General features: G+C 59.1%; 1 protein-coding gene across 11 annotated transcripts in view; it reads right to left on the bottom strand.

The window, feature by feature from the left end:
• The window catches only part of ANK1 (ankyrin 1), a 68,902-nt gene that overhangs the window by 5,795 nt on the left and 40,543 nt on the right, over positions 1–22,564 (bottom strand). For 6 of the 11 annotated variants that reach the window (XM_027443542.3, XM_027443539.3, XM_027443535.3 and 3 more), the window contains 38 exons: positions 18,497–18,595; positions 17,366–17,464; positions 16,589–16,687; positions 16,292–16,477; positions 16,055–16,153; positions 15,430–15,528; positions 15,023–15,121; positions 14,396–14,593; positions 14,179–14,277; positions 13,722–13,820; positions 13,346–13,444; positions 12,977–13,174; positions 12,700–12,798; positions 12,514–12,612; positions 11,229–11,426; positions 10,918–11,016; positions 10,431–10,529; positions 10,021–10,119; positions 9,824–9,916; positions 9,510–9,582; positions 9,122–9,145; positions 8,211–8,313; positions 7,772–7,919; positions 7,453–7,550; positions 7,141–7,365; positions 6,586–6,740; positions 6,264–6,475; positions 5,933–6,137; positions 5,663–5,759; positions 5,087–5,315; positions 4,799–4,924; positions 4,592–4,711; positions 4,373–4,457; positions 4,051–4,125; positions 3,356–3,487; positions 3,014–3,160; positions 908–1,460; positions 5–269 (listed from right to left, as the gene is read on the bottom strand). In XM_027443542.3, coding sequence (XP_027299343.1) covers positions 5–269; positions 908–1,460; positions 3,014–3,160; positions 3,356–3,487; positions 4,051–4,125; positions 4,373–4,457; positions 4,592–4,711; positions 4,799–4,924; positions 5,087–5,315; positions 5,663–5,759; positions 5,933–6,137; positions 6,264–6,475; positions 6,586–6,740; positions 7,141–7,365; positions 7,453–7,550; positions 7,772–7,919; positions 8,211–8,313; positions 9,122–9,145; positions 9,510–9,582; positions 9,824–9,916; positions 10,021–10,119; positions 10,431–10,529; positions 10,918–11,016; positions 11,229–11,426; positions 12,514–12,612; positions 12,700–12,798; positions 12,977–13,174; positions 13,346–13,444; positions 13,722–13,820; positions 14,179–14,277; positions 14,396–14,593; positions 15,023–15,121; positions 15,430–15,528; positions 16,055–16,153; positions 16,292–16,477; positions 16,589–16,687; positions 17,366–17,464; positions 18,497–18,547 — 5,283 coding nt within the window. In that variant the 5' untranslated portion in view covers positions 18,548–18,595. Of the gene's footprint in view, positions 1–4; positions 270–907; positions 1,461–3,013; positions 3,161–3,355; positions 3,542–4,050; positions 4,126–4,372; positions 4,458–4,591; positions 4,712–4,798; positions 4,925–5,086; positions 5,316–5,662; positions 5,760–5,932; positions 6,138–6,263; positions 6,476–6,585; positions 6,741–7,140; positions 7,366–7,452; positions 7,551–7,771; positions 7,920–8,210; positions 8,314–9,121; positions 9,146–9,509; positions 9,583–9,823; positions 9,917–10,020; positions 10,120–10,430; positions 10,530–10,917; positions 11,017–11,228; positions 11,427–12,513; positions 12,613–12,699; positions 12,799–12,976; positions 13,175–13,345; positions 13,445–13,721; positions 13,821–14,178; positions 14,278–14,395; positions 14,594–14,749; positions 14,944–15,022; positions 15,122–15,429; positions 15,529–16,054; positions 16,154–16,291; positions 16,478–16,588; positions 16,688–17,365; positions 17,465–18,496; positions 18,596–22,564 lie in introns of those variants that run through there. The other 5 variants (XM_027443536.3, XM_027443543.3, XM_027443537.3 and 2 more) reach the window with 5 other exon arrangements.

The raw sequence follows: 22,564 nt of genomic DNA, 5'->3' as shown, positions 1-22,564 counted from the left end.
TTACCCTCACCTGCCCGAAGAAGTGGCTGTCTGCCTCCTCCGGCCAGCCGCCCGTGGGGTGCTGGGGCTGCCAGTCGCTGTCCTCTGCGGAGCTGACCCGCATCAGCTCCACGGCCGGTGCCAGGACCTGCTCTTGCTCCTGGCCCTGCGCCCCGGCAGCCATGGTGTAGGTCGGGCGCAGCCTTCGGGTGACCCCCTCCTGCCAGGAGCCCGCTGTCAGGTCCTGTAGGCAGGAGATAAAGGAGCCTTCTGCATTCCAGTCCCTCAGCCTGGGCACCGGAGAGGGACAGGGACAGGGAGAGAGAGACAGAGAGAGAGAGGCAGTCAGCTTTGCCGGAACACCAGCCGACCGCTGGCAGGTGCACCAGCACAGCCTGCACCCCGCCAGGCACGGGTCTCCCCGGCTGCCAGCACTGCCGGGTACCCGGCACAAGCAGCACAAAATGCAGATGCACAAAGGGCACAGGCCTCCTCCCTGCCACGCTCCCTGCCAGTCCCACAGCCTCGGCTGCCCCACACTGCCCCTGGGGCTGCAGGCTCTAAGGCAACGCCTCAGAGCATCACTGGGCTCTACCATGGACATCATGGGACTGGTGCCACTGGGAAGACGTCAGGACACAGCCCCGTCTGAGGTGATGCTGGGAAGCACAACCTACATGCAAGGCCTGCCTGTCTTCAGGGGTTCTCCAGGGGTGCTTTGCAAGGAGCCCCCAGAGCATCTCCAGAGGGTTACAAGGCACTCTGCCCAAGCCACTGCTCTGTCTGCCAGGGGTGCTGGGCCTCCAGTGCTGGAGACCAGCAGGGAAGCAAGCAAGGCTGCGAGGTTATTGCAGCTGGCCCAGCACAGGGCAATAGCTGGCAAAGCTCCCTCCCCCCATGCCCCCTCTGGCACCCTGGGCCACAGTACCTGTCTGCACTCTTCTCCACAATGTGGCTAATGGTCGGTGATGCCGTGATCCTGGCTTGTACCTTCTGCTGAACTGAAACAAAAGAAACTTCACTTTCTGGGTCCTGCTCTCCAGTCCCCAGCTGGCAGTCCCTGGCTGGCATCTTCTCCTCTGGCCTCTGCCCCTCCTCCTGGTCTAGCAGTTCAATCAGACCATTCATGGCATCTGAATCCACTGTGTCATCCTCAACTAGGTCCATAGAGCCCATGTGGTCCGGGCCGTGCGTGTCTGTTAGAAGCTGCCCCAGGAAACGGCCTTCGCTCGTGGCATCCGAGTCCTCAGCCTTGCTGCACTCCAGAGAGGAGTCCTCAGCCGTCACCAGCGAGGGGGTGAGCCCCGAGGACCACACCTGCATGTCGGACATCTCCATCAGGGCATCCTGCTCAGTGGCAGCCATGGGGATGGCATCCATGATGGCCACCTCATTCCAGTACTGGTCGGCACGCAGCGGGGATGGCAGCGTGTAATGCAGGGAGGCAGGGGACAGCAGCTCGTCCTGCAGAGAAGCGTAACCTACATGGGCAGACAGAGGTGACACCTCCAGCAGCCATCTCACGTACACACAAGCACAGCAGGGCGAGAAGGGAAACAGCCACCAGGAGGGTGCCCGCCCTAGCGCAGCACCATCCTGGCCACACCAGACCCCCACATCTGAGCTGAGCAGGACTGCACTCACTGCACTCACTGGCTGCTGCCTTTGTGTGGTCCCTCCTGTCCCTGCAAGTGCTCCTGTGCCTCCCTTTGAGTGGTGGGGCTGCACCAGGCCAGACCTTGTGGCTGCCCACTTTCCGTGGGAAGGGCGGGCCTGGGGTCCAGGTGATGCCCCATCCCCACGGCAAGGCACGGTGCCCTCTCTGCCACCCTACTGTCAGCCCCTGGGTCCCTGTCCCCAGCCCCCACCCAGCATCAGCTGGCTGAAGGTGGCCAGGTTCTGCAGGCACCAGCTCCCAGAGCTAACCCTTGAGTTGGGAAGGATAGCCCCAGTACACGTCCATGCTGAAGGAGGCAGCAGGGGCTCTACAACCCCATCAGTGTCCCTGGGCCTGCAAGCAATTGTCATGTCCTTGTCACCCGGGGCCACATGCACAGCCCGGGCACACTGGCTGGGACTATGGCCAAGACAGGCAGTCCAGTCCCGCACACACAGGCAGCTTTGCTTAGCCTCCTTCAGCTCTGAGCCATGAGCCCCTTGTTCACTCCTGGAGACTAAGAGGGAACTCGTCCTGCTCTGGGCAGCCAGGGACTGCCAGCAGAAGCCGGGGCACACGGAGCAGCTGGGAGCCCCCAGGCCCCCTCATGCAGGTGCCTGGCTGGAGGCAAGCAGTGCAGGGCCAGCGAGAGAAGGAGCAGGGGCAGTGCAGACAGGGAGGCCCAGGATGGCTGCCTGTAAGTGTGACACAGCCAGGAGAGGGGCAGCCCTGGGTGACATGCATTTGCTGGAGCAGGACGCGGCTCCTGGAGGGCTCAGCTGAGCTGGAGACAGTGGAGACAGGCAGAGGAGGAAGATGAGAAGAGAGGCCAGGATGAGCTGGGAGGAAGGAGGTGAGAAGAAGTGGCCCCCAGGAGTGCCCACCTCTGGTGGCACAAGGTGGCACGTTTGAGAGCAGATCGAGGGGAGAGACAAAGAGGGGGAGAGCGATGAGCCAGAGGCACACAGGCAGTGCCACAGTGCAGGGCTGCAGCAGCCCCACTCCTGCCTGGTGCACTGGCTCCCCCACAGCACACACAGCCCTGCACACAGGCAGGCTGTGCCTGGCACCCAGCCCAGGGCACAGCCATGGCTGGACAGATGGCTCCAGGAGCTCCTTGGCCACTGCTAAACACCGGTACCTTGCGAGGAGGAAGCCCCACATGTCCGTACTTTGAGAAGACAGCACGGCAGGGCCAAGGCTCCCATAGCACAGGCCCCCTGGGAAAGGCTACATCTGCCCGTGGCACCTTGCACCCATGGAGCTCCTAAGGGGCCACCAGCACACCTGGACCAGGGCAGACATCAGCCCCAGTCTGTCTGCAGCAACTCTGTCCCCGGGCCCTCCGGCATTCATTGTGTAGGACTTGGGGCTCACCATTCATCTGGGAAGGTGAGAGGGAGTAGTCCCTGTCCGTGTAGCGCCAACTGCCCTTCAGGCTCCGGCTCTGCCGCCCAGAACCCTCCAGTGTGCTGACGATCTCGCTGCGGTCGATATTTCTCAGTGCTGTGTACAGGCTCTCCACTGCAAGGGAAGCTGGCGTCAGCCACAGGCAGGGCAGGCTGGTCACTGGGGGGACACAGCCATGCCCCAGCCACCCTTCAGGCAGGTGTACAAGAACGGGTGGCATAAACCCAGACAGGGAGCCCTGAGCACGTACAGCCTTCACGGCCAGCCCAGCCATTTCCACTCCTGCAGTAGGGCACCACAGATACTCACTCTTGACACTCTTGCCTTCGCGGCTGACCCAGAGGTTGAGTAGGGCTATGCTCTGCTCCAGCAGGGAGTTGGGGTTCTCCACACGTATCCTGTTGATGTCATCCACCCCAAACTGCAGCTCACGTGCCAGCTCTGGGGGAGACACCACATCTCAGCATCACACCCTTCAGTGCCTGCTGCCAGCTCCTGAGCCAGAAAGGCAGGAGGTATTGTGAAGGGCTCAGCCAGACCCAGCACAGTCCTCCCACATCCCACACAGCTGAACATGGCAGAATGGGCAGGAGCAGGAGCTGGGATGGGGCACAGGCTGAAGCCTCTCTGCCCAGGCTGGCTGTGACTACCATATCACACTAAGGAGAAATGCAGGTACTGCTGCTGGTGTGTGCCTGCACCAACAGTGCTAGGCCTCCAGTAATGGGGACAACTTGGACCAAAACCCCTGGCATCTGTGCACGCGCTTGTGCATGCATGCAGGGCTGAAAGGAGGCTCTCAGCTTTGCAGAAGTGCTGGGACTTGCCACAAGAGCCTGCCAGAGGGGCTAGTGCAGACTATGTGAATACAAACTGCATCAAGAACCAGCTCCCTGGACAGCATAAAGCACATTCATGACACCCTCCAGCATCTTCCCAGCCTTTCTAAGTGCTCAGTTTCAAGGCACATTGTGCATCCCTGGGGCTGTGAAGTGTGGACTCACCTGCCCAGCTGAGGCCCAGCTGCTCTGCTATGTCGACCATCTTCTGGTCTGCACGGTCGGTGCTGCTCAGAGAGCCTGGAGGAGAAGAGGGAGTCACAACTCCAGCTGCACAGGACCCTGAACTGGGGTGGGGAGGGAGAGAGGTACCGGCTGCGGGGACTCAGCACAGCCCTGCATGCAGGACCACGGAAACACTCAGGGAGCGGAACACTGCCACACATGTGAGTACAGTAGACTCAACCCAGCCCTTGTTCCTGGCTTGGGTACCCCTACCCTAACCGCAAGTGGTGAGAGGCTTGAATAGACCTAGCTGGCTGCGTACCGAAACTGCTTTCGCTTAGGATGCTGTATCGCTCCCGCAGAGACAACGGCGTCAGTGTCTTCCTCCGCTCCTCACTGCTGCTTCCCTGCAGGAGTGGGGACAAACCAAGTGGTTACCAGCCTAAAAAGAGGGCAGCGGCTCTGCTCTGGCACCAGCACAGCCCTGGCATGGAGTGGCATGGCCACATGGGGCAGCTGAGAAAGAAGAGCAGACGCTGACCTTGGTGCAGGGTGGTATGCTGATGTTGAGGTGGCAGAGCACGTGCTGCAGGTCCTCATACTTCATGGCCTTGCGCAGGAAAGACAGGGAGCCGCTGGCTTCCCGACTGCTGTCCCGGACCTGCGCACCAAGAGGCCGGGTAGTGGGGCCTGGCATGGGGCAGGTGCAGGGGCCCCACTGCAGCCCAGCCCTGTGCCCTGCCATTACCTTGATGGAGATGACGAGGCGGTTCTCTCGGAAGGACTGGAAGAGGAAGGTGCGTGGCTGCGTGGTCTTCTTAACAGGAACCAGGTTTCCTGAGAGCTCAACATGCAAAGGCATCCCCTCCACCACCTGGAGGGCAGGGAACACAAGATAAGTCCCTGTGCCCGGCAGCTTCCCCTGCCCTCCTCTCCAGGCCAGGGCCAGGCCCCTGCACTGGCATCAGCACCCCTCCCGCACAGGCAGCCCTTGCCCTTGCCCTGCTGCCTCCCATGCATGCTGCTGGGGACAAACCTCAATGTCCCTGCTGCGGGCCACCTCGGTGAAGTTTTCATGCTGCTCTAAAGTCTTGTCCACCTTGTCATCAGTCATGCAGTAGCAGCGCAGCCTGCCTTCCCGTGCATCGTTCATCTTGGCAAACACCACAAATTTGGCCATGTAGGGCACAGCTGTCAGCTCCTTGTACAGCACGGTGGCAAAGTGCACGGCCTCAGCCGTGCGTGGGCAGTCGGCCAGCCAGAACCTGTGGGAGGGCTGGATCAGGGGTGCTGCGGAGCTGGTTCCCCAGCCATGCTGGGAGAGCAAACAGCACTGCAGAGGTTGCCACAACATTTCTGGGTGTGGGAGTTGCACACAAGTGCAAGACCTGGCCCTCTCCCTCAGCACACCCAGGTGTCACAGTGTTTCCTGGTGTGTGTCAAGGCAGCACAGGTGTCTTAAGGCTAGAGTCAACTGCCCTGCACGTGGGCAGCACCACAGAAACCGATGAGCACAGGGGCTGGAGGCTCTTTTCAGCAGAGACTGCACCCCAAGAGGGCCCCAGGATCAGCAGCTGTCCCCGCTGCACCTCATGCTTTGCCCACAACTTACCTGGCAGACACATTGGTGGTAAAATTAGCACATTCCTTTTCATAGACCAGCTTCGTGGTGCCTGTGATGTCTTCCCACTGAGCTTGGGCTGTCCCTCCTGCAGCAGAAAGCAGGGGTAAGCACACTGCCCTTCTGTAAGCCAGGGGCCTGCTCTCCCCACCACACAGCTGCACCCTGCCCTCGACTCCCAGGAGCTACATCCTACTGAGGCGGCACAGCCCGTCCCCACCCGGACCACTCGTGCCCACACAGCAAGGGCGGCAGCCTCACCAATCACACTGCAGAGCAGACGCAGGCTGGTGGTGTCACCCTCGCCACTGTCTCGGGGATTGTCCTTCCAGGACGGGGGCAAAGGGATACGGAGGCCGATGGGGCGGTGGAACTTCCTCCGGCGTGGCTCCACCGTGACAATGGGGCTGAAGGTCGCCTGGTTCCCCAGCAGTTTGGTCACCAGCTCATCGGGCACAGGCTGTGCCTGCGGGCAGCACGGGTTGGGGAGTCAGGGCCAGCCCCTGCAAGTGCTGGGGTGCAGCCTGGGCCAGCTGCTTGTCCCTGACTGCAGAAGCCCAGCCAGGCTCCAGACCGAGTTCTCGGGGCTCACCTGCAGGGCCAGTCTCACTTCCTTGGTGACGGCAGCGTCTGGGAAGGTGGCCTGTACCATGGGCACCAGTGTGCTTCTCAAGCACCCTCCCTCAGGGCCGATCATGTCACAGACCTGGCAAATCCGGGACATGACCACGAAGTAGAGAGGGAAGTCGGTAGTGACGATGCGGCAGACCCTCTTCTTCTCCAGCTCCTCCAGGCTCTCCAGCTCTGCAAGGGCAGCGCAGCCGTCAGCGTTCACCCCTGCTCCGGGCCCGTGGCTCTCACCCACCACTTTGCCTGGTCGCCTGGTGTCAAACCCCAGCCCTGGCAACGCTCACCCTCATCCATGCCATTGAGTAGCTGGTCCATGTAGCTCTCCTCATAGAGGTTGCGGTGCTCCTTCCAGACCGAGCCGTTCTCATTGCGCAGTACCACCAGCTCACGGTCTCCACGCCCGTAAGAGGCAAAGTGGGGGATCTCCACGATGACAGGGCTGCAGATAGGGAAGGAAGTATGCTCACACCCACATGCTGCCACTGGGATCTGCAGGCAGCAAGGTGGCTGTGGGCAGAACACCTGGCCGCACTACACAGCCACAGGAAGGGGGAGACAGGGCACCTCACAGCCTTGTCTCTGGGAAATGGAGCTCTGCACCCAGCAGGCCACTGCTGATCAGGGCTTTCCCCACCACAGCGCAGCCACTGCTCCATCACCCGCCCCAAAATTGTACTGTGCCAGGCCAGAGCTGGGATCACTCCTGCACCAGACCTCCACAAGCAGCAGCCAGCACAGGTCTTGTCCCCAGTCTCCAGAGGAGCACAAGCCCATCCCCAGCCCTAAGGGATGGTCCTGGTGGGGGCAGCCCCATCCACTCCGTCCCCAGCCTCACTCACCTGAGGAACTGGGCCCCGGCGGGCCCCAGAGCGATGATCCTGCTGGCCAAGCCCTCCTCCTCAGCCAGATTTGGGGGTGCGGGCAGCTTCTGGGGCTTCACCAGGCGGCAGGTGATGCGGGTTGGTGCGGCGCAGGCGCGGGGTGGGATGACCACACGCAGCCCGTGGTGCCGGCTGCCCCGCATGGAGCCGCCGCGGGCGTCCACCATGAAGCTCACCAGGAACCTGCCGTGGATGGAGGAGAGGGCAGGTGGGTGCCTTGCAGCCACCCGTGTGCACGCCACACAGGTGCCACACGGGCCAGGCACTCACCCTGTGTGCACGGGGCTGGCCACTGGGCTGATGTTGTCTGAAGTCTCAGTGGCTGGGCTGCTGGGGATCAGAGAGTCCTCATCGAACTCCTTGGAGGGCTGTGTAAGGCAGGGAAGAGCCCCCGTGGGCACACGGTCCTGTTTGGGGGTGCTGAGCCTGCTCCCCCCTCTGCACTCTCCCAGCCCTGACGAGGCAGCCCTGTACCGCCAGCTTTGTTCCCCCTGCCCACCTCACATTTTAGCTCAGTGCTGACAGGGAAGGAGGGTCCACCTGGCAAAGAATGACCCGGGGGCCATGTCAGGCCATGTCCCATGCTCACCTCCTGCGGGGACACCGAGGGCGCAGGCAGCAGGCTGACTTGCTCAGCTTCTGTCTCCACAGGTCCTAATTGCTCAGGCTCCTCTGCTCTGGTCACCACAGTCTCAGGTGGAATACAGGGGACCTGTGGGACAGCTGCAGACTCCTCCCTGGTAGGAGAGAGCAGTGACAGCCACTGCAGCAGCAGGCCTGGGACCCTCAGCTTCCAGCCATCCCGAGGGAGCCCTGGGGCCACGGGGCGAAGGTGCAATCAGCCGCAGACCCACACATGTCCTTGTGCAAGACCAACACAAACCAGCTGTGCCTGCTGCAATGGCTGTTGGGGCTCAGGGATGTACTCCTGGCCTCCGGCTGTCCCTGCCCCGCTGGCATCCCAACCCAACACCAAACTGGTCTCGCACCCCGCTCCCACTCCCTCTCTGCCATCCAGTGCCTCATACATTTGCTCCAGTGTCATCCTGGTCACAAGCTCCAGCATCTCCCTCTTGCCCTCCTGGTCCCTGGGTTCAGGTGTCCTGGGCTTCGGTGCGATCAGCTCCTCCTCTGAAACCAAGAGCTGGCTTAGCATGCAGAGGCAGGAGGACAGGGGAGCACAGAAGCTCAGCCTTTGCCCCCATCCCTGCTCCCACCACTGGCCACACACATTCATCCCCAGACGTGTGGGGAATTTTCCTTCTGACAGAGGCCGAAGCTGTTGGTTAGTGGGACAGGAGCTGTGGTAGCTGTTGGGAGCCTCAGCTGCCAGCTGGCCCCTTTTCCACGGCACCCACACACAGAGCAGAGCCTGCTGGGGACACCTCACCACCGGGCACTGCAGACAGGCGTAGGCAGGACTGGGGCCACGTGAAGGACTCACCAACATTGTCAAGTGCATCTGTGCACCTCTAACTGCGGGACAAGCCCAGCCAGCACCACCTGCTGGCCCAGTTAACTCCTGCTAAGGAGTCCACCAGGGCTGGGCTTGTGCTAAAGCCCTGCAGGAAGGAGTCCAGCACCTCCCAAAGCAGGAGACCAGCCCTGGTGATGGGGAGGGGACTGCAGCAGCACAGGGACCCTCCAGTGCTCAGCTTCACCCCTGTTGTGGCCAGAGTGGCACGGGGTGGCTGGGTATGGGCACCAGAGCTTGCCACAGAACCAGGTTCCTCTGCCCCCTGGTTGGGGGATAGCCCTGTTCATGCAGTCACACCACAGCAAGCAGCATGGACACGGATGGGCAGAACAGGATGGCAGGGCCTGTGCTGGGTAGCACCAGCCCAGCAACAAGGCTCAGCAGATGGAGGTGGCGTGCAGATGGTTAGTGGCCATGGGGTGAAATGGGCCATTGAGCTGGGGTGGGAGACATGTTTCATACCCATTACTGTGACATGAGCAGTGCCTGCAAAGTAAGAAGAGGCAAAAGTGAGGTCTCAGTGGGAGGGAACAGGAGCAGACCAGCTGCAGCCGGGCTGGGAGTTGGTACTGCCCCAGGGAGCATGGTGGGGTGCTCCATGTGCCCAAGGGCTCTCTGCACACCGTCCTCGGGGTATGGGGCCACAGAGAGGTCCAGGTATCTCCCCCTCACACAGCACAGGGGAGCGAAGCCATCCCCGGAGGCTGCTGGGCTCCCCACCTCCTCTCTGAGAGACCCCTGTGTGGCCAGGCAGCTCCCCCAACCCCAGTGCCCATCCCTAGGGCTGCTGGCAGTGGTGCCAGCTCAGCCAGCAGACCTCTGGGGGTGCGACCCAGCTCCGGCCCCTCACCTTCATCCTCTGACACATCCAGAATCTCATCCACAGTCTCTGGAAAGCTCATGCGGTACTTGTCACTGACTGGCTGTGGGACCAGAGGACAGTCAGAGCAGGCCAGCCATTACTGCAGTGCCGCCCGCAGCTCCTGCCCCCATGCCCGGGCACTCGGGCTGCACTCAGGCAAACCTCTGCCCCAAGCAAGACCACAGCCGCTGCCTGGGGCTCGCTGCCTGGCCAAGGACAGCAGACCCCTGCCTGGCTGATCCCAGCCCCAACTCCCCTACACAGGGTCCTGCACCCCACCAGTCCCATACCCAGGAGCTCACCAGGATGTCGGTTTCCTCTGTGACAATCTTGAGCACATCTGTGACAGAAATGTAGCCGAGCCGCTTCGCAATGGCCAGGGGAGTGGTGCCATTCTGTGCAAGGCAGGAGGATGGGGTCAGCTGCAGCTACGAGGGAGCCCAAGCAAGCACCTGAGCTCACCGCAGAGTGAGGAGGTGCAGGCAAGTGCACTTCCTACCGTGCTGATCTCGTTGGGAGAGGCACCGTGCTTCAGCAGCAGCGTCACGACATCCGTGTGGCCCTGCTGTGCTGCCTGGTGCAGGGGGGTGTAGCCCAGCTGCAGGAGAGGACAGAGGGTGCTGCCATCAGCTCTGGGTTCTACTGCCCAAGAAACACTTGCCCCAGGCTTCGCATGGTGCTTCATGCCTAGAGGACAAGGTCTGCCCCTCTACTTTCTGTGGATGTCTGCAGGACCTAGCACCTGCCCGGGGCTGTAGGTGGACTACAGCAGCTTCCAGACATGGAGAAAGGAGGGCTTGGAGCAAGGTGGAGGAGTCATGGGGGCAGGGGCAGGCAAAGGCTTTCTCATCAACCTGCATTCTGTTCCCCAGGGCAAAGGGGTCCTTGGAGCACAGGGCATCACTGTACCTTAGTCTTGGCATTGACATCAGCCTGGTGCTGTAGCAGAAACTTCACCAGTTTGATGTTCCCATAGTGGCTGGCCACATGCAGCGGGGTATAGCCCATCTGAAAGACAAGATCACGACTCAGCCTGCCCTCAGCGGTGCTTCCTGCCTTTCTGTCTTGGGTATGCTGATTCCATGGGCAAGCCCCCACAGCTGAAGCATGGAACACGTGTGCTGGTGCTGCCTGAGAGCCCAGGACCAGGGCTGAGGCCACACTGCAGACTACACGACATTGTGCCCAGGAAGACAGGGGTGAGCTGTGGGAGCATGCAAAAAGCATTCTTGCAGCGAGGTGGGGGGAAGAGAAAGAAGAGACCCCAGGACACAAGGATGCCTGCAAGGGGGGGAAGTTCTCGCACAAAGAAGAAAAGCAAGGCTCTGCTTGCAGCAGGCCTATAAGTAGTTCCCAAGTGTTTTTCATCCCAGCCATGACCAACGCACTACTTTACCCTGGTTGTTGCATCCACTGTAACTCTGTGTTTCACCAGAACATCAGCAACTGGCACATGTCCCTCTTGGGCCACAAGATGGAGAGGAGTCAGGCCACTCTGCAAAAAGAGCAGGTCACCTGCACAGTGGCAGTGGAAGCACTGCAGCTCTACCAGCAGAGCCTCTTAAGTTGGGTTGTCAACATGGCAAATTGGCTAACACTGTGCTCTTGGCGAGAGCCTTGCTGCCTGAATGCAGAGAGGCACTGGGTCTGCTATTGCCTGCCAGAGCGTTCACCTCCGGCCTGGCAGGAAGCACCAGCACAACTTACCTTGTTGCCTAAATCGCCGTTGGCTTGTTTGGAGAAGAGCAGGGCCACCATGTCCGCATGCCCCTCCTGAGAAGCCAGGTGTAGGGGGGTGACTCCCTGCACAGACTCCGCATTTGCAGAAGCCCCGTACTGCAGCAAGCTGCTGGCCACCTCCATCTGGTTCTGCTTGGCAGCGATGTGCAGGGGGGTGTACCCGTTCTGTGGGGGAAGACCACTGCAGTGCTCAGCAAACGCCAAGCACATCTGCCAGGACAGGAGGTACCAGCCCACCCCTGCAGGCCAGGCCTGCCCTTCCTAGCCACCTCCAGAGCTCGGGGACACAGCCTCACGCCTGAACCATCTCCCTGACAGCAACTAGGCCTGCCACTGAGGCCACCTGCCACTGAGCAAATCCTGCTTCTCCGGCCAAATCAGTCGAGGTGCTTCCAAGGCTTTGTGTCCAGCTGGTATAAGCAGCCCTGAGCTTTTCCTCACGTGAATTTCTAGCATGCAGCCACTTGGGGCAGCAAGAGCCAGGGCAGGCAGGCACCTACTGGGACACGCTGGGCGGCCGTGTGGAGCAGGACTCACAGCACACAGCATTAATATTCAGGCAGAGGCCACAGGGCCCTGAGCACCGCCTGCGCTGCGGTGTGCCAGAAGCGGAACAGACACCCCTTGTCCGCAGTGACGTGGACTGTCGGTGACGCAGACGGAGGTGGATCAGCAGCAGCACCAGCTGCCCTGATGCCTGCCCAGCAGGTCTGCTAGAAGCCACACAGGGGAGAAGGGAGAGCCAGATGGGGAGAGCTGGCACTGGTGGCTGCTTGTCTGCTGGGAGGTTGGAGCTTCTGCAAACGATGTGGAAACCAGGACATAAGGCTGCTGGGCTGCTCCACAGGGAAATGCTCCCCATGCTCAGGCAAAGCCTGAGACGCTCACAAGCTGCCGCTTTTTTCTGACTCATGGCTTCCCAGCTGCATGCAAACATTCGCCTGTGGTTTCCAAAACTGCCAGACCGCAGCGCTGCTCAGCAGGACTTGCCATGGAAACACGTCCCCTCCCCAACAACAGCCACCAGGCTGCCAGCAGGGAACGTCCCTGACACAGCTGCTCTGTGGAAACAGGATGCCTGCTCAGCACCCCTGCTGGGCCAGCATGAGCAGTTGGCATGGAGGGCCACAGGGGTGGCTGGCGGGTGTCACAGCTGAGGGGTGACACAGGACATGGCACAGCCACCTACAGCTAGATTGCACTGAACACACACACGACATCCCCTCAGAGACAGGACCGCGTCCAGTCTTACCCAGGCTGAGCTGTGTGGGGAGCTCCCCTTGGGAAGCAGCAGCTTGACAATCTCCAGGTTGTTATGGTGCACAGCCACATGCAGTGGGGTCAGGCCATTCTGCAGAGGGGGAGAGGGTGCAGAGTGGTGAGACAGAGCCTCTCCCCACACCACTCATTCCTCCCACAGCCCCAGAGCAACCCTCACCTTTCCTGCTGCGTTAGGGTGAGCGTCACGTGCCAGGAGCAGCTCTGCCACATCTACCTTCCCATACTTGGCCGCAACGTGGAGAGGGGTAAATCCTTTCTGAGGAGAAAGGCAGCCCATCACAGGGTGTACAGGGATGACAAGGAGAATGCTGGCACAAGCACAGGGAGGGGTGCTGCAGCACAGGAGGAAGCTGCCCCTTCTGTGACAGGGACGCTGTGCCGCCAGCCCCCCCAGGCACAGCTTGCCTACTATAGCAGCAGCCGCAGCAGCCTACCTTGGTCATGCAGGTCTGGGAGGCTCCCTTCTCCAGCAAGGCCAGGGCTGTGTCCACATGCCCCTCTCTGGCTGTGATGTGCAGGGGTGTGTGCCCTGCTGTTGTTGCCAGGTTGGGGTTTGCATTGTTCTCCAGAAGCAGTTTGACCATGCCGGTGTGGCCAATGCGTGCAGCGCAGTGCAGAGGAGTCTGGTCATCCTGTGAGGGAGGCAGAGAGGCTGCTGCTGGTGGGCCTGGACCTGTCCCTTCCCCGGCCCAACTTCTGATGCTCCACAGCCCCTGGCAGGCAGGGCCCTGGACAGACGACAGCAAGCACCCAGCACCAGCTGTTCCCAGTGCTGGACTGGCACACGGGATCTCCCTGCCTACCTTGGCCTTGGCGTTGGCTTTGGCTTTGTTCTGCAGCAGGTACTTGGCCACATCCGTGTGCCCAGCTCTGGCTGCCATGTGCAGGGGCGTCTCTACTTTCTGAAGCAAGGACAGGTTGAAGTGGTGAGGCCATGGGAGGGGACATGCTTTCCTGCAGTCATTCTTCTGGTCCAAGTGTAGGAAAGCAGTGCCCCCAGTTTGTTCTAGCCCCCGGTGTTTCCTCCTGATAGCAGAGGTGGTGGTGGTGGGGAGGAAGGAGGGAGAGGGGGCACCAGGCATTTCCCAGGAGAGCAGAGAACGGGATGTGGGCAACCTTGACCTCCTGCTGCACCCCCCCATAGTGAGCCCCCACAGCCCCAGCCAGGCCAGGACTCACCACATTGGACACATTAGGAGACGCTCCGCGCTGCAGCAGGGTCTTAACAATGGGCAGGTGCCCCATGAAGGCAGCCACGTGCAAAGGGGTCAGGCCGGACTGCGGAGAGAAGGGGGTCAGGACTCCTGATGGGGGCTGACGGTCTCACCAACACCTCTTCCTGTGCTCCCACCCCCGGGCATGCTCTGACACACAGGCAAACCCCATGTCTCCCGCCAGGCCCCCAGCAGCCCCGATGTGAGCTGAGGGCAGCACGGAGAGCTGCTGCCCCCTGGCAGGAAGCAGGCTGTGGGGAGATGCTGCCAGGAGCAGCAGGTCCTGAGCTGCAGAGAGCTCTCAGCCACAAAGAAGAAGACGCTGGGGGTCAGCAGAGGCAGCAAGCCGTCCTCCCCTGCAGCGCTGCCTGTTGTGCGCAGGCAGCAGCAGAAAAGCTGAGGCCGGCCTGCAGCCCACCCACCTCTGTGACAGCGTCGATGGAGGCTCCTGTCTTCAGCAGCAGCTCCATCACACGGATGTGGTTCTTCTTGCAGGCGATGTGGAGGGGCGTGAAGCCATTCTGCAGACAAACCAGCTGATGGTCAACTGCAGGCACACTTCTCCTCCTTCCCCTTTTTTTCTCCATCCCCAGCCCCCTCCCTCCTTTTCTGATCTTTTGCCTGCCCCTCCTTGCTCACCAGGGCTCTGGAGTTGGGCTTGGCCCCCTTCTCCACCAACAACTTGGCCACACGGTGGTGGCCACAGTGTGCGGCCACATGCAGCGGCGTTAGGTGGTCCAGCGTGATGTCGTCGATCTCAGCACTGTACTGCAGGAGCAGGCGCACGCAGTCCAGGTGGTCACCCTGCGCTGCCATGTGGATCGGCGACAGGCCGTTCTGTGACCGTGGAGCAAGGCCTCAGGGCTGGGCTGGGGGGCACTGGGCGTCTCACAAAGCCCCGCCGCCCCCTGGGCCACAGCTCTGGGCAGGAGGGACACGGTAATCCCAAGCTGCTGCCAGAGAGGAGCCCCCAGGTGCCCCACTGTGACTTACAAGGGAGCAATGCTGAGCAGGGGGCAAGACCTGAAGAGCTGCTGCCATAGGGCAGGCTGTCCCCAGGCCACCCCCTTCCCAGGGCACGCAGCCCTTCAGCAAAAGGCTCCAGTGAGGGCCAAGGAGGTGGTCTGGAAGTTCCTTGCCCTTGGTGACTAAAAGCTCAGTCCTGGCCCAGCCACGGAGAGCATCCAGCAACTGCACACAGCTTGTGACCCCTGCACCGTCCCAGGGCCTGACACCAAGCACAACCCCACAGGGTCCCATGGGCACCTTGGTTTTGGCTTGAATGGGAGCCCCATGATCCAGCAGGATCTCTGCAATTCGCACATGTCCATTGCGAGCTGCACAGTGGAGAGGGGTCAGCTCGTCCTGGGGAGAGAAGGGTTCAGAGGCTCAGCATGGGCAAAGAAAGGTCGGGAGAGAATAGAGACTTGTGACTTGTTTGTAAAATAAGGCAAAAGTGAGCTCGCCCTCAGTCTCCAAGGCACACCAGCCATGCATGCAGCCTCCCCTCAACCTGTGCAAGTAGCACTGAAAGTGCACCAGAGACCTGCGGTCATGCCCCAGCACGATGTTCACAGGGTACGTGCTGGGGAGCACAGCGCAGCAGTGCTCAGGCACAGGGAGCCTGCGGATAGAGACCCGTGCACTTGCTGGTGCTTCAGAAGGGCTCTCACCTTGGTCCTCGTCTCTATCTGGGCCCCACGATCCAGCAGCAGCCGTACCATGATGATGTTGCCTCGACGGGAGGCTATGTGCAGGGGAGTGATCCCATTCTGACAGAAGGAAGGGCAGTCTGTTAAAGAGAGCACCCCCTTCTCTTTCCCCTGCAGGGCTGCCAGGAAGCATGGGGAAAACAACAGAGGGCAGGAAACAGCGAAATCCCTGCTCAGGGATGGCTGGGCCAGGGGGTGGGCACCTGCCCCTGTCTCCAGCTGTGAAAAGAAGCTGCACAGGGCTCACAGAAAAGTGCCAGCTTGTGGGCTTGTCTACACCCATGTGACTGGAAATGGCACACCAACTACAGGGGCATAAGCTCTGCCCTGTGGCAACACCAGCTTTCCCTCGGCCTGGACACAATGTCCCAAGAGTACAGCTGTGACAGAGGTGAGATGCAGTAGAAAAGTCCCATGCTGCTTATTAATGGCCAACCCTCAGACAGGTACCAGCGTGCTATCTTCTGCACAGTGCCACCTCTCCAAGGGACCCTTGGAGCTGTTCACCACGTGGAAGGGAGTCACAGTATCCTCCCCTTACACTGGGGCAGTGCCAGTTCCAGCAGCCACACCACTTTGCACTCACCTGGGGTGTGAAGTTGACACTGGCTCCACGGTTCAGCAGTAATTGGGCCACACTGAGATTCTCGTAGTGGGCTGCAATGTGCAAGGGGGTAAATCCAGTCTAGGGGAAAGAAGGAGGGATCAGCCCAGCCAGACACATGCTCCCTGCTGAAAGGATGGATAAATACAGCATACCAAGCTGCTGTTCTCCCTGGGGATGTGGAAAAGCTCCCAGATACGGGGTGGGAGAGCCACACACCTTGGAGAGGACGTCAGCATTGGGGTCATTCTGCAGCAGCACGGCGGCTGTGCGGGTGTCATCGTTGCGGGCTGCAATGTGCAAGGCGGGCAGGCGGACCTTACCCTTTGTCCCATAGTTGATAAGGTGAGCAACCACATTCTCATGTCCCTGCTGCAGAGCCACAGCTAGTGGTGTGAACCCATCCTGAAAGAGAGGCAGGTGAGAGGGGGAGAGCCGAGGAGCCACACCAGCATCTGGCACATCCAAGAGCAGCCCCAATAAGCAAGGCTACAGTGTCCTCCCCAAGGACCTCACCTCTGTGGCTACGTTCTGGTTGGCTCCATTTTCCAGCAGGAACTTGACAACTTCCAGGTGGTTTTCCTGTGCTGCCATGTAGAGGGGTGTGAAGCCTTTCTGCAAACAGAGCCGTGCACGTCAACACAACCCTTCTTCCAGATCCTTGCAGAGCTACACCCCACCAACAGCCACCCCCTCAGCTCATTGAACTGGGGGAAAAGCGCACACAGTGTGAGTGAGAAAAGTAAAAATCTAGTGGCAACATTGGAGCAATCGGAAAGCAGGAGCCCAAGGCACCCACATCCAGAAAGAACCAGGAGATGCTTTTCAGCAGTCAACCCATAAAACATTGCCTTCCACTCCCTGCCTCTACACTCCCTTAACTCTGGGGGTATTTTTCCCATCAGGCACACATCGAAGGGCTTGCAGCCCCACCAGGTCCACGAAAGACTGAACAAAGGAGGCATGGTGTGCAGACATGCAAGGGCTGCAGGAAAACTCACAGCTGTGTCTGAGCATCACCCATCAGTCTTCCCAGGAAGGGTTTAGTATGCTTGTGCATGCTCCCATGGACTCCCACCGGAGAGGGACTCATCTCCCATCTCTCTCAAGCCTCCCCACCCACTCACACCCTTGTGGTCCTTCGTGAGTTTGGCAGAGCAATCCTTGACCCTGAACAGGACTAGAGAAACTGCAAAGGGCTTCTCAAGTACCCACGCAGGGCACAGTTCTCACATGAGGACACCACCACCACACATGCTGGGGGCTTTTCCCACCCAACCTATGTTACTCTACCTGTGACTGCGCGTTGACATTGGCCCCATAGTTCACCAGTTCCCGGACCACGTCCTGTTGCCCAGCCAGGGCAGCAATGTGCAGGGCTGTGTTTCCCTTCTGAAAGACACCACAGGGCAGCACTCAGGGGCTGGAACAACCCATTTGGGAAAAGAGGGGCCTGACATGTATACTAACACACACGCAAACAGGGCTACTGCCATTTGGCAGCATCTGGCCGGGTTAGGACCATGCAGCTTGAGCTCCATGCCCCATCCCTGCTGTAGACTTATATTTGCTGGCCAGGGAAGAGAATGATCTCACATTTCTCATGAAGTTACTGGAAGCAAAAGCTGCATGCATTGTCAGGCTCTGCAAATCTCCAGCATCAGGGGATGAGTAGGGGAGGGAAGAAGGGGGAGCTGAGCTGGCAGCCTTCAGGCAAAACTGCAGAGTGCGCCCTGGGAGCCAAGGCATCCCAGCAGAGCTAAGGGATATGAAGGCCAGAAAATGCAGACACAGGCTATTCCAACTTGTGTCTTGAGGTGGTGGGGGCAGAATACCAGACTCTGCTCCACACCCCGAGTCTTGCCAGAGCACAGGGGAGGTGGCACGCCAGGCCCACTCCCAGAGCCCTTTGGACAGTGCCAGAGGCTGCTCATTTTTCAGCCCTGCTTGCTTGTGCCTTTGTCTCACCTGTCACACAGTGAGAGCCACACCTTGTCACGGTGATACAGGGAGGCAATGATCCATGGAGCTCCAGAGCTCTCAAGGCTTGCTACAATGGCACCAAGACCACACCAGTTATGCATTGCACGGGGGCTGCCCTGGGGCAGCGAGGGCTGATGTAAGCGGGCAGCCAATGTGGAGAGGCAAGGACAGCACAAGCACAGGTTGTGGCTTCTGTTACTATCCTCTTGAGCTCGTAGTAGCCCTTGTGGCCCCCAAGGGACAGAGGCTCGGGCAGAACCTCTCACTCACTGGGAGCGAAGGCAGGTCCTGGCCCCCCAGCCCAGCAGCACTGCCCCCAGCACAGCCTTCCGAGCAGCAAAAGGCAACCAGCGCGACTCACTGCCCATCTGCCACTGGCGTCTGGCAGCAACAGCAAACCGTGGAGTAGTGACCAGCGCGACCGGACTCCATTCTCCTCACCTTGGTCGTTGTCTCCAGAACGATCTCCTTGTGCAGCAGCTCCACCACCATTTTCACATGGCCCTCCTTGGAGGCCAGGTGCAAGGCATTCAGCCCGTTCTGGAGGGAGCAAAGGTAGGAGAGGGGCATTAGTCACCCAGTGGGGCTGAGGCTCTCCAGGGAACCATCTGCCCTGAGCTCCTGTACAGACTGGACTGTGAGCATTTGGCCCGTGCTGGAGAGGGCTCTGGCTACCGGGAGCAGGACTCATTGTCCTGCCCTCAAGCCCTGCACTGGCATCAGCACGACAGCCACAGTCGGCTCCATGCTGCCAGGGGAACTGCACACAGCCCTGCTGCTGAGCTGCTGATTAATGTAGAGGTTTCCCCATGAGCAAGAAGTGCAGCCCCTGCAGGCTGTTTCCTATGGCTGGACGTCCCCATCTCTCAGTGGGTGTGTGTGGCCCCACAAACACTGTCTCAGTTGACACATCCCTGATGTCAACTCTTGACTCCACTTCAGTGGCTTTCCAGAGATGCCCATCCTTGAGATCACTCGCCCACAGTGATGCTTTCCACAGCTAAAACACAGAGCTGAGCTCTCTGTATGGCTCAGAGTGAGGAGGATGCACACACTGTGTAAGTGTGCGTGCAAACCTTAACATTTAACATTTACACACACAGAAGTGCAGTGAGAAGCTCTGCCTAGGCCAATGGTTTTATCCAAGTAGCAGCTCAATATAACTCATAACAGTTCAGGAGCTTCCAGTCTAGCAGCTAGCTTTACAGACTGCCCACCAACGGCTCCATCCTGCTGTCCATGCCCAGCACAGGGGCTGCTTTGCTCCCTTGGCACTGAACTGTAGTAAAGACTGCAGGGGAAGCATTGGCTGTGCCACTGCTCAAGCTCTGCCTGCTCCTAGAAGCTCTCAACCAATGCAGGCGACTTCTTGGGAAGGTCTCTGCAGGTGCCCCAGTTCACCTCTCCTTTTTCCTATACATGAAACCCCTGGAGCACAGGGCTGGAGAATGCCCTTGGAACATCCCTGGGCTGTCGGAAGGCAGGGTCAGGCGAGCCAGCACCCCAGAGGCTGCCGAAATAGCTTCTGCTTCATCATTTCTGACTCCCTCTTCCACTTCCCAGATGTGAACAGAAGGGCTGGGATATTTGCTGGCAAAGACGTTAAATATTTGCAGGCACTTTCAAATGGCACTTTTTTCCCCACAAGGGAAAAGTGCCTTGCTTCTCCCAGATGGATGCATTATGCTTACTCACCCCTGTGCAACTCGCTCACATGGCAGAGAGCCACCAGCTCCCTGGGAGCACACAGTCCTGCCCAAGCACTCCACCTCCTAACCATCTGTTTCAGCTTCTGTAGAGTACTGGAAGGTCACGTCACAGAACTGCTTCATCCCCACCTGAATGCAGGTAGGGGCACAGAAAATTCCAGGGTAAGCTCCAGTTTCAACCTTCAGCACTCCAGTTAAACTTACAACAGCTCCCAGAGTGGGTTATCATATTGTAAAAGGTTTTCTACCTCCCTCTTGCTCAAGACACCAGCCCTCCAAGATCATAGTTGGTGTCACGAATTTGTCTGATTTGCACAGCCAGCAAAAACATACATATTCACAGGCTTCTTCAGCACACCAACTCCAACATTCCCTGGATCCCCAAGCACAAGGGGCCCGCTGCCCAGGGTGAATGAAGCAGGGATGCTGCAGTGCGCACAGAACCATTCACTGAAAGGAAACGGTCCCCAGCCAGGCCTGGCTACACACAGACCGTCACCTCAGTCCAGCCCAGCTTCTCTGACTGGGACACACCTGCACAGCTCCATTCCTGTGGTTGCTGGCACCCTCACCTCCCTGAGCTCATGAGCTGGATAAGTGACCACAGACACACGCACTTTTTCCCTGTTACACTCATGCATGCAACAAAACATATAGAGAGCAAGATCGTGGATGCTGAGCTGCTCTCCTGAGCACCTATGTCCTTTTACACAAAGGAGTCTTAAATAACCTTTTGAAAGCTGAAAACCTGCAAGGAATCATTATTCTCTGGCCTTACAGCGCTAAGCGCGATGTTTACAGAAGACTGTTTCCCAGTGGCTCGTTGATATTTCAGCTTCAGGAACAATGCAGGCTGTTTTGCACATTTGCTTCAGCTTGACAGCTCATCTGACCCAAAACCGCCAAGGGCTGTGTTTGATTTGAAAGGTGCTGTATTCTGCCGCAAATGCTTCCCAGAAATCCCAGGCACTGGCTGGCAATGCGACAAACAGCCCTGCAGAAAAGCGCAAGAGATGGGACTTTGCACCCAGCGAGGTCGTCCACATTGCTGTGCCTCATTTCAGAATTTGGCCCTGATGCAGGCCCTGCCCTGAGCTTCCCGTCAGGACTGTGGCTGGCCACCCCAGCAGGGACCACCTCCCGGCACCCTTCTGACCACTGCTGGCACGGGTCGCGGCAGCAAGGTCCGCTCAGCCTCAGCCTCCAGCTCTCCACAGGTGAGAGGGAAGCGTGCATGGGTTCGGCACACAGGAGTGGCGGGTGATGAGGGCACTGATGCAGATGGCAACAATGAAGAGGACGGAACTGGCAGAATGAAGATCAGATGGCATGTCAAGGTCTCTGCACATGTGTAAGAATACAGGACCTGTGGGATAGGTCTGACCACATATATCCCTCTTTATTCTATACAGGACATGTGAGGTTGGACCTTTCCCACAGGTCTGATATTCCTCAGAAGGAAACCCCAAAGTGCCATCTAACCTCAGGGAGATGGCAGGAACCCGCGCAAAGACAGCATCACTGAAAGAAGCACCTCATCATGCTGCGGCCTGATGCTCTCTGCCAAAGTGTTAAATCACCTCACCAGCTGCAGAAATCTGGCTGGAAGCAGGACTCATACCAGCGGATGGAGGCAGCTGATGACTGACCTCTGGGTGAAGAAGAAATTCAAAGCTACTGTCTTTAGCTCATGGATGGCTGTCTCTGTTCTGATTCCATGCAGAGCCCTCTCTAGACCCATCTATTCGTCTGCACTGGCAGTACCCAAGCCGTGGACGTAAAAATCCTTCCTCTGCTTTTAGGGCTGTCATCGGTGGTGAGTGAACATCCTTGGCGTGCTCTGCGTGTGGAGGCTCCCCTCTCAGAAGGTGTGGGTAAGCCTGGCCACGCACAGCCACCCTGCTCCTGCCCCTCTCCTCCAGACAGCCACAGTACCCCACTGAGCAAAGCCAGACGATTTCTACCGCCAAGCTCTGCTCCAGCCTTTGCACACATGGGGCATGAACGAGTGTAGCACACAGGGCCACGTCCTCAGCCCTTCATGGGGAGGAGCACAGCACCAAGAGAACCCAAGGAAGCAGCAGCTGGGTTTCATGAGCGGGCCAAATCCCCAAATGAAGCACAGCAACTTGGGAGATCCTGCCAGGTACGAGCATATCTGCTCAGTGATGAGTGCCAACCAAGTCCCTGCAGCTCTGTGCGAACAGAGTGTCACTTGGCCTCTCCTCTTTTCAAACCCTATACATCTCCAAAAAGGTTGTGGGGTCAGAGCCTTGAGCCCACACATGGGAGCCCAAGGGAAAGCTCATTTTTGGAGGGCTGAAACAGAAAGTTTTCTAATTCTTTTCCATACAAGACCCATCTGATCTAAATCCCACATGCCCATGCAATCCTAGGAGTTTTTGAGATTATCTGGATGCTGATTATCCACCGATAATCCAGGTAACACATTGAGGAACAAAATGAGACACCTCACGAGCTTTCCCCAAGCCTCCTCTAGTGCCCTGCTGAGGAGAATGCAAACTGCAACATGCCCCAGAGGCCTGCAGAAGCCCAGCATTTCTGCACACCACTGTCAGCCAGAAAAGAAAAGGAGACAGAGACATTTCCTGGGGCAACCTGTCTGCAGTAACTGCACCGGCCACTGCAGTGCACACATCATAGCTTTGAACCACACTTGGCCTGGGGACTTGATACTGAACCAGGTGAAGGTCCATTTGTGCTACCTGCTGAGGCAGCCTACCCAGCATCACTGCTGCTCTGGGAAGTAGCTGACAGTGCCGTCTGTCTGCTCGCCCTG

Source organism: Anas platyrhynchos, chromosome 23 (assembly GCF_047663525.1).
Source record: "Anas platyrhynchos isolate ZD024472 breed Pekin duck chromosome 23, IASCAAS_PekinDuck_T2T, whole genome shotgun sequence".
Taxonomy (NCBI): domain Eukaryota; kingdom Metazoa; phylum Chordata; class Aves; order Anseriformes; family Anatidae; genus Anas; species Anas platyrhynchos.
Note: the sequence above shows the minus strand (reverse complement) of the source record. Positions and strands in the feature narration are given on the sequence as shown.